The 18,045-nt window shown below is 51.1% G+C and overlaps 1 protein-coding gene across 1 annotated transcript in view; it reads right to left on the bottom strand.

Annotated features, from left to right (window-relative positions):
* Positions 1–17,124: 17,124 nt before the first annotated feature.
* Positions 17,125–18,045, bottom strand: part of Angpt4 (angiopoietin 4) — a 37,280-nt gene continuing 36,359 nt past the window's right edge. Inside the window, exon 9 of the mRNA XM_028887453.1 lies at positions 17,125–17,974. Coding sequence (XP_028743286.1) covers positions 17,814–17,974 — 161 coding nt within the window. The 3' untranslated portion in view covers positions 17,125–17,813. The remainder of the gene's footprint in view (positions 17,975–18,045) is intronic.

Below are 18,045 nucleotides of genomic sequence, written 5' to 3'. Positions count from 1 at the left end.
TGTGGTTGAAGTCCAGAGAAAAGGTAGGTTTGGACCTGGAGCACCAGTCCAGGTTATGAGGAGCTGTGGCAGCCTTTGAATAATGTGCGAGTCTGTCCTGCCAGACAGCCTGGACTACACCCTCATGTTCACGCTGTGCTTGACCAGGCCGTCATGCCCTGGACCCTGTTTCTCCACACCTCATGCTACCTCCTTACTGTTGTAGGAGCACACCAGACATTTCTGCCCGGGGCCTTCGCACATGCTGTCTCCTTAGGGAGACCCGCAGGATGGATTGTCTCTGCTTTTCAGTGTCTGTCCTCTCAGAGAGCTCTTCCCTGTCCACACCTGAGCTCACAGCAGAACCGTCAGCAGTGGCCTCTGTGCCTCTCTCTGGCTTTAGTTCTGCACACGCTGTGATGTGTTCCACACAGGCCACACGCTGTGATGTGTTCCACACAGGCCACACGCTGTGATGTGTTCCACACAGGCCACACGCTGTGATGTGTTATACACAGGCCACACGCTGTGACTCCTGTCTGTGTCTCTAGAAAGGAGCTCCAGAGGAAGGGACTTTGCTCTGGTGTCCCCAGACCCTGGGGTGGAGCAGGTGCTGGATGAAGGGATGAGTGACCGAGGGATGAGTGACGGAGGGTTCAGGTTCTAACTGGGTCTTTCCTCTGCCTGTTTCTTTTCCCAGTTGTGTGAGGCAACAGAGCAGCTCTGGACTGAGACGCTTAGCCCCAAGCTTTCAGAAGCAGAGTCTGTGGGAGAACAGAGCTGGCCTCCTGCCTGGCCTCTGGGATTTGAAAATAGCACAGCATGGCCCCTAGTGAGGCCCCTACCCTCCCATGGTGTCCTGCTGAAGGGGCGAAGGGTGGTGGTGGGGGGAAGGGGGAATCTGTCTGGAGCCTCCGGCCTGGTGCTGGGCTGGAGCCTGCTGGAGCCAGATCACCTGACAGCTGGGCCCTGTTCTGAGGCTCTGCCTGGCAAACCGGCCTCCTCCCCACCTGACCTCTTCCCCCTGTGACCACAGGGGGTAAGATAATCCCTTAATCCTGCAGTTTGAAAAGCTTGCTCTTGCCTGGGATCCGACTTCACGCCTATACTGATTGGCTGGTAGAGACATGGGATTAGATAGGAAGGCTGCTTTACTGAGGTGGTATTCTGGGACAGAGCATCCCTGTCACTGGAGCCCAGGTAGGCCTGCTCTGCTCACCTCTGCCAGTGTGTGTGTGTGTGTGTGTGTGTGTGTGTGTGTGTGTGTGTGTGTGTGTGTGTTTCAAAAAATGCCTTCTTTTCTTGGGATTGGTGAGGTTGGTGGCCAGGAGCATATGGAGTCCCATAGGCAGATTGGATTCAAATCCCATTTTGGTTCCTCCATAGAGGGTGCACTGCCCACCCCTGCTGTCAAGTTCAGCAAAGGAGAAGTACCACCATCCCCGACACTGTCACGATGAGTATCCTAAGTGCTACACAGGGGTCCTCAACTCGGATTTGTTGTCAATATTTAAACACTTGAAGTGTTGGAAAGAAAACCATATACCCACTCAGTAATGAATTCCTCTGTAACCACAGACACCCACAGAGCAGGGTGGGGTACAGGTTCAGTATAAAGTAGATCTGGCTCCATTATGGTCTCAGAGGGGAAGTCACGTGCTTGAGGTCACAGGTAGGGCAAAGGCTCACACACACCCTGCCTCATTTGGTCACTCTGGCTATCTGTGGATACCTCCACAAATGTGGGTCTGTGATGGAGGTAAATGAAGAAGCCTGCCCCAGCCCTCTGTCTCCACCTCAGAGCACCCACCGTCTCCTGAGAAGTGGGGTTTAGAGCATGCTCAGTTCCTGGTGTCTCCCCACAGTCTCAGTGTGGGCAAGTGGGTGAGCGCAAACAGACTCCTCCAACAACTGTGCAACATCCTTTCTCACTCCACTGCTGTGCTAGCAATAAAAAAGCAGCTGTCTGAGAAACTGCTAAGCTCAGGCCACGCTGCACTATGAAACCTACATAGCAGTCAAACGTGCTCTATGCACACACATTGGTCTGCAAGCACAGAAGAATGCTGAGTGGCAGTGACGGATGCTTGCAGGGACAGGAACATGGCTGCAAAGGCATGGGGACTCCAGTAAACACTCTCCCTGACCCCTGGAGATGGAATTCACTGGCTGGCTGGGGTCAGTGGTGGGAGGGAGACTTCTTCCTTTTGTGCCTTTGGAAGTTGGGATCATCTGTAACTTTATTATCTATGCAGAAAAAGTAAATAGATTTCAAAGCAAGTACCCAAGAAGCTCAATACAGACAGGCCCAGCTGGACGCCTGGACTGCCTTTTGGGTTTGGCCCAGCTTGGCTACGCGGCTCCACCTCTAGGGTAATATTTTGGTTTTCACACCCACGGGAAAACCCAGCCAATGGGCATCAGGTTCTCTGCTGGGTGCCCGCCAAGGCTGGTTGTGGGTATGACGAAGCCCTAGGAATGGCGTGGTCTAAATACCTGAGGGATGAAGCAGCCTGTCCGAGAGGGATGGAGAGATGCCACTTTTCACAGGCTCCCAACTTGCCGCTGTGGCTCTATGCACACCAGTCCTGCCTTCCTTCCTTCCTTCCTCCCGCCCTCCATTTTTCCTGTATGTAGTAAAGCACCCACTCAAATAGGCCCCGGGGGGATAAAGCAAGTGAAAGCCCCTGCCTGTGGAGCTAAGGCAATGAAACTTTTGGAGACCTTCATAGATGTGTGTGCTCCAGACTTCCTCACCACAGCCTCAGTTTCTACATGTGCTGAAGGGTTTGAGTTTTGGGGCAGGACTTGCCTCTCTAATTGCTGTGGATATCACTCTATGTAAATAAAACACTGATGGCCAATGACCAGGCAGGAGGTAGGTGGGACAAGGAGAGAGGAGAATTCTGGGAAGCGGAAGGCTGGGAGAGACACTGCAGCCACCGCCAGGAGAAGCAACATGTAGACTCTGGTAAGCCACCAGCCATGTGGCAAGGTATAGATTTATAGAAATGGGTTAATTTAAGATAAAAGAACAGTTAGCAAGAAGCCTGCCACGGCCATACAGTTTATAAGTGACATAAGCGTCTGAGTGATTATTTTATAAGTGGATTGTGGGACTGCGGGGCTTGGGGAACCTGGAGAGAAGCCCTCCAGCAACATCTAATAGTTGACCATCTGAAGTCTGAATTTCTGTTTCTGCCTCTTGCTTGCTGTGTGGCTTTAGGGAAGTCCCCCATGCTCTCTCAGCCCCAGTTTTCCTAGCTGCAAGCCGAGACTATCGATAACACCTACCATGATAAGAAAGATGCAGATCAGATGCTACAAGGCCTGCAAAGGTCAGCTAGCAGCGTCATTGTCACCATCATCACGCCACCAGAAGGAACAGTAAGCAGAGCCTCCCAGGTTGGGAGCAGTTTTATTTCCATGGAGACAAGTGCCATGGGCTGGGCTTTACGAGACCTGCACGTATTTCTGGGAAAACTAAACCAGCCAGTTTCCTTCTGGCCTTCTGGGTGTTGGTGCAGCTAGCCTGGGGTCATAGCACTTGGAGTCCGAGCACATGGGCAGTATGGGGGAAGAAACAGACTGTCCCTAACTCCCAGGACCATCTGCTTCCCTTGAGAACACTGGCTATCACCTGTGCACATGCTGAACCCACGGCGCGGATGTCACTACAGAGGCCCCGCTCCCCGCAGCTGCTTGACTGGGTTCACAGATGCCAATTCTCTCTTGGGCACTTGAGTCTTGAGTGAGGGCAGGATGGCAGAGGTGGGTAGAGCCATGGCATTCTGGTGCCTCGCAGAGGCAAGCCACAGGCTCTGGCTGGTCTCCCAAGGGGTTCTATCCTGCTCTTGCCTGGGGAGTAGCATGCTGGACTCCAGGGTTCACCCAGATCCATGCTGGGAACACCGACTTGTAACTATAGCCGTATTCCTGGGTCAGTCAATTTGGTGTCACTCAGCTCCCCCTGGCCAAGGTAACCAGAGAAGCAGCATTGTTGGGGGCGAAGTGGGACACCTTAGTGGCCTCTGACCTGTGCAAGCAGTCACATGCATCTCTGGGAAGAGCACTGATCTTAGAATCTGATTCTCCAGGACATACTGCGGGAAGGTTTTTTGGGAAAAAAAATCACTGTTTGTATGGAATGGAACAGTCGGGGTAGAAATGGGGAACCTCAGTGAGCAGACACAGTGAAAGATACAGGGGAGGGCTCAAAGCTACACCCCAGGTTTAGGGTAGATCCAGGAGAGCCACCTCTGCCTTTGAAGACCCCCTCCTGGGTTGGGAAGCTTATTCCTCCCTAAACCCCAAAACCCTGGGTCCCTGTGCAGTTCTTTGCTCTGGCAATCATATTAATGTCCCATGATCTGGCTGGGCAAACGGGACAAGGACATGTTCAATGTTATACTGCCACTTCATGGCTGAATTACAGTTCCAAGGCAGAACCAAAAAGTGGGTGCTTTTTGCTCAGAACTTAAATGGGAATTGGGACCTGAGGGAAGTTTGTGAACCTGACAAAGGAATTTTTTATTTTATTTATTTATTTATTTTTGTTTTTTCGAGGCAGGGTTTCTCTGTACAGCTTTGATGCCTTTCCTGGAACTCACTCTGTAGCCCAGGCTGGCCTCGAACTCACAGAGATCCACCTGCCTCTGCCTCCTGCGTGCTGGGATTAAAGGTGTGCACCACCACCGCCTGGCTCAGGAATTTTTAAGTTATTTGCTTTTCTGTGGAGTTGAATCCTGAAACAGTAACTCACAGACACCATACCATATACCATCAGTATAAGTGTGGATCCCATCTGACCTTGCATTTGGTTCTTTGTGTGTGTGTGTGTGTGTGTGTGTGTGTGTGTGTGTGTGTGTGTTGTGAACTTTGGGCTAGGCACTGTGCTTTGTGCTTCTCCCGTTTTCACTGAAGTCTTACAACCCTCTAAGACTGCTAACATTTTCACTTCTGAGATCGGAAGTCAAGGCCCAGAGAGATTAAGGCACTAGCTTCAAGGTCTACAGCCAAGATCTAAAACCGAGGATTATGATCATGCCTAGTGGGTTTTACCACTGGTCACTGGCTCAAGGGTAGAAAGGAAAAAATTGGAGTTGGCTTTGTTATGCACAGACGAATTCCTACTGATCAGAAGGTGTGTGGTGCAGAGGTAGGCGGCTGGAAGAAATTTCTCTGTGGGTGGAATAGAGCCACATGATGGGAGCACGGAGTCATCAGCATGGTTGGGTGGAAGTGTGGAATGACCTGGGATGGAATGGCATCTTGTTGACTGCCCCACATTCACACTGCTGGCGGCAGGTCAAGTTCAGCAAAGCAGCATTGCCATGTTATTGGCTAACCCTGTCACATTGAAGATAGGGCAGTGTGGTCTAATGGTCAGGGCCATGTGCTCGGGAGTCAGGACCTGGGTGTGGTGTGTGTATGTGTGCATGTGGAGGCCGGAGGTTGATGTTGACTGTCTTTCTCAGTTGCTCTTTGCCCTATTTTGTAATTAATGTGTTATTGTGTGTGTGTGCATGGTGTATGTGCATGGTGTGTGTGTGTGTGTGTGTGTGTGTGTGTGTGTGTACGCGCACGTGCACACGCATGTGTACACCATGGTGCATGTGTGGAGGGTGTCTCTGTGTAGCTCTGGCTGTCCTGGAATTCTCTTTGTAGACCAGACCAGCCTGGAACTTAGAGATTCGACTGCCTCTGCTCCTGAGTGCTGGGATTAAAAGGGTTCACCACCATGCCTGGCACCCATCTTAATTTTGAGGCAGGTCTCCCTCTGAACTCGGAGCTCGCTGTTTAGATCCCCTGAGATCCATTTGTCTCTCTATCCCCCAGTCCCGAGTACTGAAGTTACAGATGTGCACCATGACCTACTGTTTATGTGGGTGCTGAGAATCCAAACTCAGGTCTTGATGTATGTACAGCAAACACGTCACCTTCTCCCCAGCACCCAGGAGTCAGGGTTTAGATGTGACATCCTCCTTGTCTGGACCCCGGGCTATGGGGAAGCCACTTGTTCTCTTGACCCTCAGTGTGTTTGTCCTAGTTTGGTTTCCGTTGCTATGGTAAACACAACGAACGGCCAAGAGCAAATTGGGGAGAAAAAGTTTCACTTGCCTTACACATCCCAGTCACGGTCCCTCAATCATAGTCTGTCCTGAGAGAAGTCAGGGCAGGAACTTAGGGAGGGCCGGAACCTGGAGGCAGGCACTGACAGATTCCTGGAGGAATGCCACTTACCAGCTCGCTCCCAGCGACAAGCAATCTGCTTTCTTATACAACTCAGTACCACACCCGTCCAGAGGGGGCGCCACTGACAGTGGGCGGGGCCCCCTCACATCTATGAGGAATCAAGACAATGCTCCACAGGTTTGCCTGCAGGCCAGTGGGACAGGGGCATTTTCTCAGCCGAGGTTCCCTCTTCCCAGATGGCCCCAGATTGTGTCAAGTTGAGAAAAAACTCAACCCGTACCGCGTTCATCTCTAAGACAGAATTAGACCAGCCCCGAGGGCTGTTGCTTGCCCGCACTTTCCTGCCCTCTGCTTCCTTGTTTCCCCAAACCTCCTCAACAGGCCCTAGTGCTGGCCGCTCTTGAGGCTACTGACCGCCAGAAAAATGCAAGTCATTAGGTGAGACCCTCTCTGAAATATCCCCAGGAGAGGCTTGTACCGCCGGGAGAAAAGGCCCTTTGCCTCTCTCTTCCTGCGTAGGACTCAGGCATGATGGGGAGAGCCCAGTTGCCGTCTTGGATCAAAAGGTTAAAAATGAACCACTTGAGTCAGGCTGAAGCAACCTGAGGTTAGGCAGGAACTGAGAGGTTGACAACGCGTGGAGTCTGGATCAGCTCTGTTCAGACTCTTTCTATACTTCTTTTTAAAAGATGAACAGCTGGGGGCTGGATGGTTCAGTGGTTAAGAGCACTTGCTGCTGTTGCAGAGGACCAGGGTTCAGTTCCCAGAACTCACATGGTGGGGTGGCTCACAAACATCCCTAACTCCACTTCTGACCTCCAAGGCAGCAGTATGCATGTGCTGCTGCCACACATACATGCAGACAAGAACTCAAACACGTAAAATAAATCCAGAAACAGCAACAATACCCAGTGATGGACTGGAGAGATGATTCAGTGCTGAGAGCACTGGATTCTCCTCCAGAAGACTGGGGCTTGATTCCCAGCACCCGCATGGCAGCTAACAACCGTTTATAACTCCAGTTCCAGGGAACCTGATGCTTTCTTCTGGCCTCTATGGAAACCAAGCACACATGTGGTATGCATACACCCATGCAGATAAAACACCCAGACACGTAAAAATAAAAAAAAAACGTGTTAGAACAATTTTGCATTTAAGAGTTATTCCAAAAGCTGGGCATAGTGGTGCACACCTTTAATCCCAGCACTCTGGAGGCAGAGGCAGGTGGATTTATGTGAGTCTGAGGTCAGTCTGGTCTAGAGTGAGTTTTCAGGACAATCAAGACTATGTAGAAAGCACCTGTCTAAAAAAAACAAACAAACAACAACAACAACAAAACAAAAACAAAAACAAAAACAAAACAGACAGACAACCACAAAAGCGTTATTTCAAAGCTAGGGCAGAGTTTCTACAGCACTTCCCCTACCATTAGCATATTAGTATGTAAGGGCCCCTGGCAGGGGTGAAGCTATTCTAAGGAGAGACACTTGTGCCCCTCCTTTGGGCTACGACACTATTGAAATTGTGGTCCTTAAGAAATTGGGATCTCCCCGAGAGTCTCATGCTGGGAAAAGGACAAGGCTGAAGGCTGGTACTAGCTGAGGAGGACTTGCCTCCAAGAGAGAGACTTCACTGCTGGGTTACGCATACCTCTGCCCTTCCGCTTGAACATAAGTCTCATGTTGGGACCCCAGGAAGGGCCCGTGGGGAGGGGACTTGAGTGGTTACTGGTGACTTTGTTCCTCTTCCCCATGTGAACTGAATACATCTCCTTTCTCTGCTTTCCACTCTGACTTGTCTCCTTAACTGGCCTAGTGAGAATGGGGGTCCAAACCTGGCTTGTTAGGGCCTGGGCTCAGACCTTAAGAACTCGTATACTGCATGCATCAGTAACATTATACTGCATGTATCACAATTAGCCAATATTGTCACATTATCATTAGCTGATATGTTTATACCACATCATATTTCCTCAGTTTTTCTCCCTAAGGCCCTGGGCCGAGGGTTCATCTTGGACTGCTTTCCATCCAGCTCTTGCATCTCCTTTGGCTCTTCTGGGATGTGGCAGGGTACTTTGTGAATTTTCAGATGACTTCCTTGTGTTTGGGTTCTGTGATTGGAGAGGGCCAGCAGAACCCTCTCCTCTTGCTGCCTTTGGGTGTGCTCTCAGAAGATATAGTCTCTGGTAGATTGTCTGTCATGGTGCCACCCTGTTTTCATCCTCTTCTGTCCTAAGTGCAGTCCATGTTTTGCGAGTGGGCAGTTCCATCCGGCTAGTCTGGGTAGCCCGCATGCACATGCAGAATGCTTCTTCGTGGGAGTTTATCTCTTCTTGATATCTCATAATTGGTTTATGTAGACATGACTCATACATATTTATCTGGGAAGTTGGAGTCCACTGCTGCCCTCCAGGCTTGTGCAAAGGATGCTGTCTGGTCCTTAGGGGCTTCAGCTGGTTCTGCAGACTCCTTGACATGGGAGAGGAACACCCTGAGGTGGGCATCTCCCAGCAGCGGCATGAGAGTCCTTCCATCTTCTCGCCTACCTGGTGAAGCACGACTCTGCAGAGGCCTCTCAAAGCCTGGCCTTTCTTTATCCTTCCCTCTGACCTCCACATTATCTTGCCCTGACTAACTAACAGGGAAGACCAAAGCTAGATACTGGCACGTACCATGAGCCTTAGCCAGGCTGCGGGGGATAAGGTTGTACAGCAGCCCTTTAACTGGCCTGCAGATGCACGGTCAGACAGAACCTGCTGGCCCCCCAGAGCCTGTCCACACAGCCAACAGAACCAGGCAAATCCAGAGGTCAGACCCTGGGCCTCCCACACTCTAGCACCATGCCTTTGGTTTGTTTGTTTGTTTTTTCTTTTTAAAACACGGTAAGTCACTAAAGGCCCGGTTTCTTTTCTTTTTGTAAAGCAAGAGCTTTAACTGCTAAATGAGGGCTATTTGAATTTTCCTTTTTGTTCTTGAGACAGGGTCTCATTATGTAGCTCTGATTAGCCTCAACCTTGGATCCTCCTGCCTCAGCCTCCTGAGTTCTGGGATTTCAGGCATGTGCTTTAATGCTCCATTACACACAATCCAGCCTCATGGGAAGTAGAAGGAATTACATTGCTCCAGAGAGGGCGAGTTATGAGAATCGAATTCATGAAGCAGGGAAAGTATGTGCGCAGAGGTGAGGTAAGTAACAGTAATTATTATCGATATTGTTAATTATGCATACATTGATGGAGCAGAGAAAGAGACATGTTGGGGGAGGGGGAGTTGGAGGGAGAGTGTGGGAGGTGGATATGAACACAGCACACTGAATACATGTATGCAGTTTTCAAAGAGAAAAAGACATACTCCGGAAATTGCAACATTCATAATGGTTACAGTATTTCAGTCAGCTAAGAGCTCTGGGCTGAGGGGGCTGACATCTCATTTTATTTTAGTATGTACTCTCTATGTATTTCTTAGTATATATTAATTATTTTAGTTTATTTTCAGCCTGGGAATCTCTCGCCTAAAACCCTGGGGAGCACCCCACAGTTTCTAACCAGAAGGATCACTGCAGCTGCAAAAGGCGACTGGCTGGGGACCCATCCGGGTCAACAGGACAGTCCTAGCGAAGGCTTGTGATGGGATCCGGGCTGCCTGGGTGATCTCGAGGAGGGTTGGGGGATGAGCTTTGCTCTGGGTTGGATACCATCGAGATGTTGGGGTGATGTGGTGTTCTTAGTAAATCTCCGTAGTGCAGGCAGACAGGACAGGATCTAGACCAGAGCTAACCCACATGGAAACAGTGGTCCCTCCTCTTGGACACAATTTGGAGAAATCAAGCTAGGTTTGTGGCCTAGATGTGGTCATGCTGGGTTTTGTACAGACACAGTGATGGAGAGGACTTGTTTCTGTCCAGTTTGTCAGCCACAAAAGGGTATCACTTTTGATGGTGTCATGTGAGGTCCTTATGCCCCATACAGGCCAGGCCTGTCAACTGTGAGGCTCGGACTGTCTTGCAGGGACACCTGAGTCTGGCAGTACCTTTCTGAGTTCAGCTCCCAGAAGTTGACCTGTTTCCTTCCTTCTCAGCTGACGTCAACACCAATTCGAGTGGACCTTTTCCCCTTTGAAGAGTGGACTGGGGTGTGAAGAGTGGACTGGGGTGTGAAGAGTGGACTGGGGTGTGAAGAGTGGACTGGGGTGGAAGAGTGGACTGGGGTGGAGGGACTGGGTGGAAGAGTGGACTGGGGTGTGAAGAGTGGACTGGGGTGTGAACAGTGACTGGGGTGTGAAGAGTGGACTGGGGTGTGAACAGTGACTGGGGTGTGAAGAGTGGACTGGGGTGGAAGAGTGGACTGGGGTGTGAAGAGTGGACTGGGGTGTGAACAGTGACTGGGGTGTGAAGAGTGGACTGGGGTGTGACTCAACATGGAATTTGAAGACTACGCATACATTGAAAACGTGCACAGGCTCCTGAGCTCAGGCCCCGAGCCACCAAACAAGCAGATTCTTACTCCAGACCGGTTGGTCATGTACAAGCTTTGTGGTCTTTTGCAGCGTGCTGTTCCAGGTCACCCTGCAACACCTCTTCTGCCCTGCTCTACTGGTCTGAGCAGTCACAAGGCTCCAGTGAGGTTCCTGCCAAGGTGGTGAATCGCCCCTTGATGGAAGACTGTCAAAGAATGTGTAGCTCTTCACACACACACACACACACACACACACACGCACGCACACACACACACGCACGCACGCACACGCATATACACACACACAGAACTGCAAGTAATGTGCACATGCGGACACAGTGGGTAGAGGCAGAGCTGCAGAGGTCACAAAGAGTTCTGGTTCAAGGCTGAACAGAAGAATTTCTTCTTAGGGTTGGGGATTTAGCTTAGTGATAGAGCGCTTGCCTAGCAAGCACAAGGCCCTGGGTTCGGTCCTCAGCTCTGGAAAAAAAAAAAAAAAAAGAATTTCTTCTTAGTAGAGAAATTCTACTCTGGAGAGCCACTGAGGGCTTTAGTTAGGAGGAGCACAGGGAGGCAGGGTCCTCTTAGGAGGCTAAGGGATGAGGCTGGCTGGGAGGGTGCCGCTAGAGAGGGTAGGTAGGCTACATGGCCTGCTTCCCTTCCTGCCAGTTAGGATATGGTACTTGTGTGTCAGTTCCCTGTCCAGGGAAGAGAGCTCTGGCTGGGGACAACAGAGCTACCCACTAGGCCTGGTTGTTCCATTCCTGGTCTATTGAATCCACCGAATTCTGGCTCCTTTAGCTTAGCCTATATCCTCATGTCTCTGAATCGTCAGTGTCCACACCTGGAACACAGGCAGCAGAACCTACCAGGGTCCAGGTAAGTGGTATTCAGGTAGTTAGCACTGAGAACACACAGCTAAAGGTAGTTACCCCATGTGTCTCCTGGCTGATCTCTGGCCCTCCTTAGCCTAAGGCCATGGCATGCATTTCCTTGCTCTTTCTAATACCCTGGCTCCATACAGCAGACAGAGTAGACCTTTGACCCCAGCAGTGGCATCTGGAGGATTTCCTGTTTTGCTGCTTGCAGGTCTAGACAGCAGATCTTCTTCAGACCTGCAGTGAATCAAGGGAGTGAAACAGCAGAAGCTGGTTGTCGGGGTGGGGTGGGGTGTGTGTGTGTGTGTGTTGTTCTCATGGTTGGAAGGCCACATTCTTCCTTCACTTGCTCCCTAGCCTCATCACACTGGCCTCCTGTGGTTACACAAATTCACCAAGCTCATGCCAACCTCAGGGCCTTTGTACTGGCTGTTCTCTCTAGTAGGCTACTCTTCCTACAGCTCTTCAGCTGCCTGTGTCCTCTGCACCTGCTTAGTCCTTGATGTAAAGATTGTCTCCTTAGGGGCTGGAGAGGTGGCTCAGCTGTGGTAATATATTTCTAATCTAAGAAATAAAGCTTGCCTGAAGATCAGAGGACAGAGCCAGCCACAGAGTTAGTCATAGAGGTCAGGCAATGGTGGCACGCACCTTTAATCCTAGCACTCCGGATGCAGAGATCCATCTGGCTCTCTGTGTGTTCAAAGCCACCCATGAACTACACGAGATTAATCCAGTTTAAAAGAGAAACAGAGCCGGGCGGTGGTGGAGCACACCTTTAATCTCAGCACTCAGGAGGCAGAACCAGGCCGATCTCTGTGAGTTCAGGCCAGCCTGGGCTACAGAGTGAGTTTCCCGAAAGGTGCAAAAACAAATAAAACACAGAGAAACCCTGTCTCTGAAAAACAGGGGAGGGGGAAGAGAGAGAGAGAGGGAAATAGCCAGGCAGTGGTGGCACACACCTTTCATTTCAGCACTTGGGATCACATGCCTTTAATCCCAGCACTAGGAAGGTTGAGACAGGAAGTGATATGGCTGAGCAGAGAAAGGATTATAAGGTGGGAGGAGACAGGAATTAGTCCCTTTCAGCTGAGAACTCAGAAGCATTCAGTCTGAGGATTCATGGAGACATGATCTTTTCTTTCCAGCTGAGGAGCTGGCGAGGTGAGACATGGCTGTGGCTTGTTTTCTCTGATCTTTCAACATTTACTCCAATATCTGGCTCTGGGTTTTTATTATAAGACCATTTAGGATTCGAGTGACACCCAGTGGTTAAGAACACTTGTTGCTCTTGTAGAGGACTTAGGTTCAGCTTCTAGCACTCACATGGTGGCTCATAATCATCTGTAACTCCAGCACCAGGGGATCTGATACCCTCTTCTGACCTTCCTGGGTACTGGGCATGCACATGGTGCTTATACATACATGCAGGCAAAACACCCACACACATAAAATAATGTAGGTTTTTTAAATTTGTTTTTGAGACAGGGTCTCACTCTGTGGCCTTGTAGACCAAGCTGGCCTTGAACTCATAGAGATCTGCCTGCCTCTGTCTCTTGATCAAAGGCATGAGATTTACCAGCTAAAATAAATAAAATCTTGAAGAAGAAGAAGAAGAAGAAGAAGAAGAAGAAGGGAGGGAGGAGGAGGAGAGGAGGAGGAGGAAGGAGGAGAGGAGGAGGAGGAGGAGGAGGAGGAGATCATCTCCTTAGGACTGGAGAGATAGCTCATTCAGTAAGTAAGGTGCTTGACACACAAGTGTAAGGTATAAGGACCCGAGTTTAGATCTCTAGCAACGAATTAAAAGCTGCACATGATGGTGCATGCCTGTGATCCCAGCATGGGCGAGGCAGAGACTGAAAGGTTCCTGGTGCTAATTGGCCAGTCAGTCTGGGAGCTCTGGGTTCATTGAGAGACCCTGTCTCAAAACACAACGTGGACAGCAATTGAGGAAGACACCTGATGTCAACCTCTGGTCTTCCCAGTAGACACACACATGAAAAGGAACACACACACACACACCAGGTCTCCTCCTTAGAGGTCTCTGAGTTGTTTCTTCTGTAATCCTCTCTGGTCTGTCCTGTGTATTGTCTACGTTTGTGGTGTTTTCTTTATTCACCTCATCATCTTGACTACTTTTAATTTGCTCCTTTGCCGCCTTCCCCTAAGCCTGTCCAGTTCAGTGAGGTGGACTGCAGACATCTGTCCATACACTGCTCCATCCCCATCACTCAGTCAGGCCCTGGTCCAGGTAGGTCTTCAACCAATCACAGCTGTGCCAGTGAGAGCACCCATGAAGGAATGAGTGAACGCTGATTCTTCACCAGGTCTAATGCTGCATGTGTCTGAAAAGCTGCTCCACTAGAGAGGCTGCTGCTGCTGTGGCCAAGGCAACCGCGCCTGCTTTCCAAAGCATCTTTAAAAGAGAAGCAAAGGCTCACACAGACAGCGTGATCCAGTTCCCAGAGAAGGATCCATTCCTGAACCGTCCACAAGGGCTGCCCGTTTTCTCTCTGTCCCCCAAGGGCCACCTTCCCTGTTGCCCTTCGTTGGGTCCCTGATATGAAGACCGTGAACTCCAGTACAGAAACAGCCTTTTCTGACCACACACAGTGCTCACAGGAACAGTGTATGCTGCCTGGCTGGCTCTGCCAGGACCCACCAGGACTCGCCAGGCACCTGTGAGAAGGACAGGCTGGTCATGTAGGTCTTTCTAGAAAATTCCTCTAGCCCTTGTGATGGGCAGCAGGAACAGCAGTTTAGCATTTTTATGGCAGGTGTCCCCTTAGAGCTCAGGAAGGAGGCAGCTCAGGGCTGTGTGTGTGCTGGAGTAAGTGGCTATTCACCTGGACGAAACTCTCTTCCGTCACCACAGGAGTGGAAGGACACCGAGCTGAGGCAAGAAGAGGTGGCAAAGATTTGGGGTAGGAATTCCTAATATCGCTGATCCAGTTCCCAGGAACTGGGGCCTCAGGAGATGCAGCCTGATCCCCAAGTCACCCCTGTCCCTGCGGCTCCTTCAGCAGCGGCAGTGAGTCTGCACTGCCGTCCCCAGGCTGACGGCAGAGGTTGGTGGTGGGTGCTTCGTGGGACACGGAGGCTCACAGAGGACCATGGCTCTTCAGAACCATGTCTGGCATCTCTGGGCAGGACACCTCAGGTCCTCGATTATCTGAGGCAAGCTGGGGCTCACATGACACCTGAGGCAAGCCTTAGGGACAGAGAGGCTGGGGCAGGGGCAGTGGTGGGGAGACAGAGAAGAGGAAGTAGAATTCCTCCTGCCTCCCTGCTTCCTGCAAACAAGACTTGGCTTGGTCCCAGCGGCCCTACCCTGGTCAGATATGTGTAGCCTGGCTTTGGCCAGTCAGAATCCCAGACTTGTGCTGGCCAGAGAGGATCTTCCTTGATTGGGATCTCTGGGCCAGAGCAATTCTCTGACTCAAGATGCTGAGCTGGGACATGAACTGAGGCTGCTGGAACCATTGCATCAGAGACCCTGCTAAGAATGCAGTTGACCAGGGGTATGACAAGTTCCAGGTAGAGGCATCACTTGAGTGTGTGGAGCTAGCTGTAACTGAAACTGTCCCATGTCTGTGAGCGACCCCAACTTCAGGATGCTGTTTTTGTGACCTGGTGAGGAGGAAGGAGGGTGAGGGGGCACTATGGATATTTAGAAGCAGGAGTCCCAAAGGTAAACCGATGGAGGGGCTGCCTCCCGGGACCCACAGTTTTGCTTGCTCTACTTCCCAGCATGCAGTAGCCTAGAAACATCACAACACAGAGGTAAACAGTGTGGACACAAGAGCAGGATGCTCCCTGCTTGCCAGGACCAGGAGAAGTAGTACACAATGGAAATGGGTGGCCTTCCTCACTCCTTTTTCCTTTCGGGGAACTAGCATGTGCATACATGGTGTGTGTGTGTGTGTGTGTGTGTGTGTGTGTGTGTGTGTGTGTGTGTGTGTAGGCCAGAGGTCAACCTCAGATGTCATCTCTTAGGAGCTATCCTTTCTTTTGGATATTGGTTTTCATTTGGATCTGGAGCTTGCCCATTAGACCAGACTGACTGTCTGGTGAGCCCCAGGGACCCACCTGTCTCTGCCTCCTCAGGGCTGGGATTACAGTTGCAGCCAGCCACTGTGCCATCTTCTCACATGGGTTCTGGGGCTTGTGCCCAGTTCTCATGCTGTGCCCACATGGGCACTTCACTGATGAGGCCATCTCCTCAGCTCAGGAACTAGCATTCTGCCAGGAGACGAGGACATTGGTACGTGTGGCTTCATTCCTCCATAGCACAGCTAGAAAGGAGGCATTACTGGGTCCATTTCTCAGGCAGGACAATAAAGGCCATGGGAAGCTGAGCCATTGGCCTAGGGTCTCAGCGCCAATATGACCCCCCTGCCAAACTTTTCCCAGTCTCATACAGTAGACGCTAAATAAAACTCTGCTGGGTAAATGCTGAGTAAGACGATCTGGGCTGTCTGTGCAGCAGCCTGTTCCCAAGTCCTTTCCAGTCCAGCAGGAAATGCCCCTGAATGGTTGGACTCCAGGGAGGATGGAGCCATCCCTGCAGGCCTAGCTTGCCCGGGAGACCTCAGGAAGGTGACTCCTGGCTGGGCTGGGTGTCAGGGGATAACAACAGCACTGTGAGGACCATGGAAGGGAACACAGTGACGCACCAGGTAAGAGAGTGGCTGTGCCCCCCCCCCCCCCCGTTTTCAGCTAGAGCTTCTTAGAGGTCATGGGGAGAGGTGTTGGGGGAGGTTATGGGAGCCCTGTGACTTCGGAGGACAGAGGGGCAGTGCTGTGTTGAGTGAGGCGGGAAGGATCCCTTGGTACTGGCGTCAGGGCTGATGGTTGCTTGACTGAGCCAGGGTAACTGAGGAACTCTGAAGGCAGCCACACAGGCAGAGGGCTAGCTTCTTGTGGCAGAAGGATCCCTGGAGGAGATGAACTCCTAGTACTGACAGGATCTCTGTTCTAGAACCTTCTTTAATGGCATGTGTCTATTTTAATGCAAAGTTCCTTCTAGTTGTGTTTTTGAGGCTGTCTGAGGTTGCCCTATGATCCTTGTAGCCAGTAAAGGTGGGGTAGAGCTGGAGGTGGGGGACACATCCCTAGGGATCCTCCTCATGACAGGAGAGGACCAGCTTTTCCAAGGGAATCCATGGCCCTGAGATGGGACAAATATAGCTTCATTAAAAAAATGCGGTGAGTGTGTGTGTGTGTGTGTGTGTGTGTGTGTGTGTGTGTGTGTGTGTGTTTCCTGTGTCATATACGTACATGTGGAAGCCAGAGGTCAGCTCAGATTTTCCCCAGCTACTTCTCCACCTTATTTTTCTCTCTCATTGACTCAGCCAGGTTGGCTGGTCAGCAAGCTCCGGAGACCCACCAGTCTCTGCCTCCCCAGCGCTGATTACAGGTCCTAATGGCCACATCCAGCCTTCTATGGGTGCCGGGAATCTGAACTTTGATCCTCATATTTGCATAGCAAGAATTTTTACCAATGGAACCATCTTCCCAGTCCTCATTTTCAAATAAGCACATTTGGAGAAAGCTGCTTCCCCCAGCCCCTTCATGGGTGACCTCAAGGCTTGGGGACACATGAAAGGCTCTGACAAGTCCTGCAGTGGAGAAAGCCTATTCTTTTTATTTGACCCTCTGTTTCTCTCTCACTTAATCCTACATACTTTAGAGAAGAGCCTTTGTTATTACCTGTAGAACACACTCTAGGGCACACTGGAGTAAAAAAAAAATCCCTCTCTTACTTCTAGAAGCTTCTGAGAGACCTGATTGTCAGCCATTGAAGTCCAGGATCCCCAGAGCACTGGGAAATAATGACTAGCCCTGGGGTCATGGGCAGGGGAGTGGGAACAGTGTCCGAGCCTTGGAAAGAGAGTCTGCTGTCATCTCAAGGCTGGGGAGACTTGGAATTGGAGAAGGAGAATAGACTCTCAACCTCCCCTGGAGGAGGGCACCCCCAGCCTGCAAGCTTCTCCCACCTGCTGCAACCCCACCTTCTGAGGTATCAAGTTCAGTCTGCCTCAGGTCACGGCAAGGCGTCCCTGCAGTCGGCAGGAGGAGGAAGAGTGTAGGTACCACAGAGGCCGTGCCTCGAGCACCCAGCATTTCACAATGGACGGACACAGGGAGGCAGGTGACTCTTTGTAATTTGGGGGCAAGGTAAGCTGTCTCTGGTGTCCTAGAATGTCAAGGATGAGCCCTGGGCACTGATTTCTGGGCGGGGCCCAGCTTGCGCAGAGCCGTCTGGGTTGAGAATCCTCCTACGGTATCAGTCTCTGTAGGGCTGTGTGTCAGGCACCCATGGGCCGCAGCATCATGCGTGTGCCATGCAGCGAGTAGCTGGGGCCCCGGAAATAGTGCCAGCGGATGCCATTGATCTTGTGCAAGTGTTGATGGACTGGATAGTAGATGCCGTTGAGGTTGGAGAGGCCACAGGCGTCAAACCACCACCCTAGTGGAAGAAGGACAGAGTTTGGGGGAGGTGGGATGTGGTGGCCTGGATTCTAGGAGGGTAGGGCTGGT

The sequence above is a fragment of the Peromyscus leucopus genome, chromosome 4 (assembly GCF_004664715.2).
Source record: "Peromyscus leucopus breed LL Stock chromosome 4, UCI_PerLeu_2.1, whole genome shotgun sequence".
NCBI classification, from domain to species: domain Eukaryota; kingdom Metazoa; phylum Chordata; class Mammalia; order Rodentia; family Cricetidae; genus Peromyscus; species Peromyscus leucopus.
This window is presented reverse-complemented; position numbering and strand designations above follow the sequence as displayed.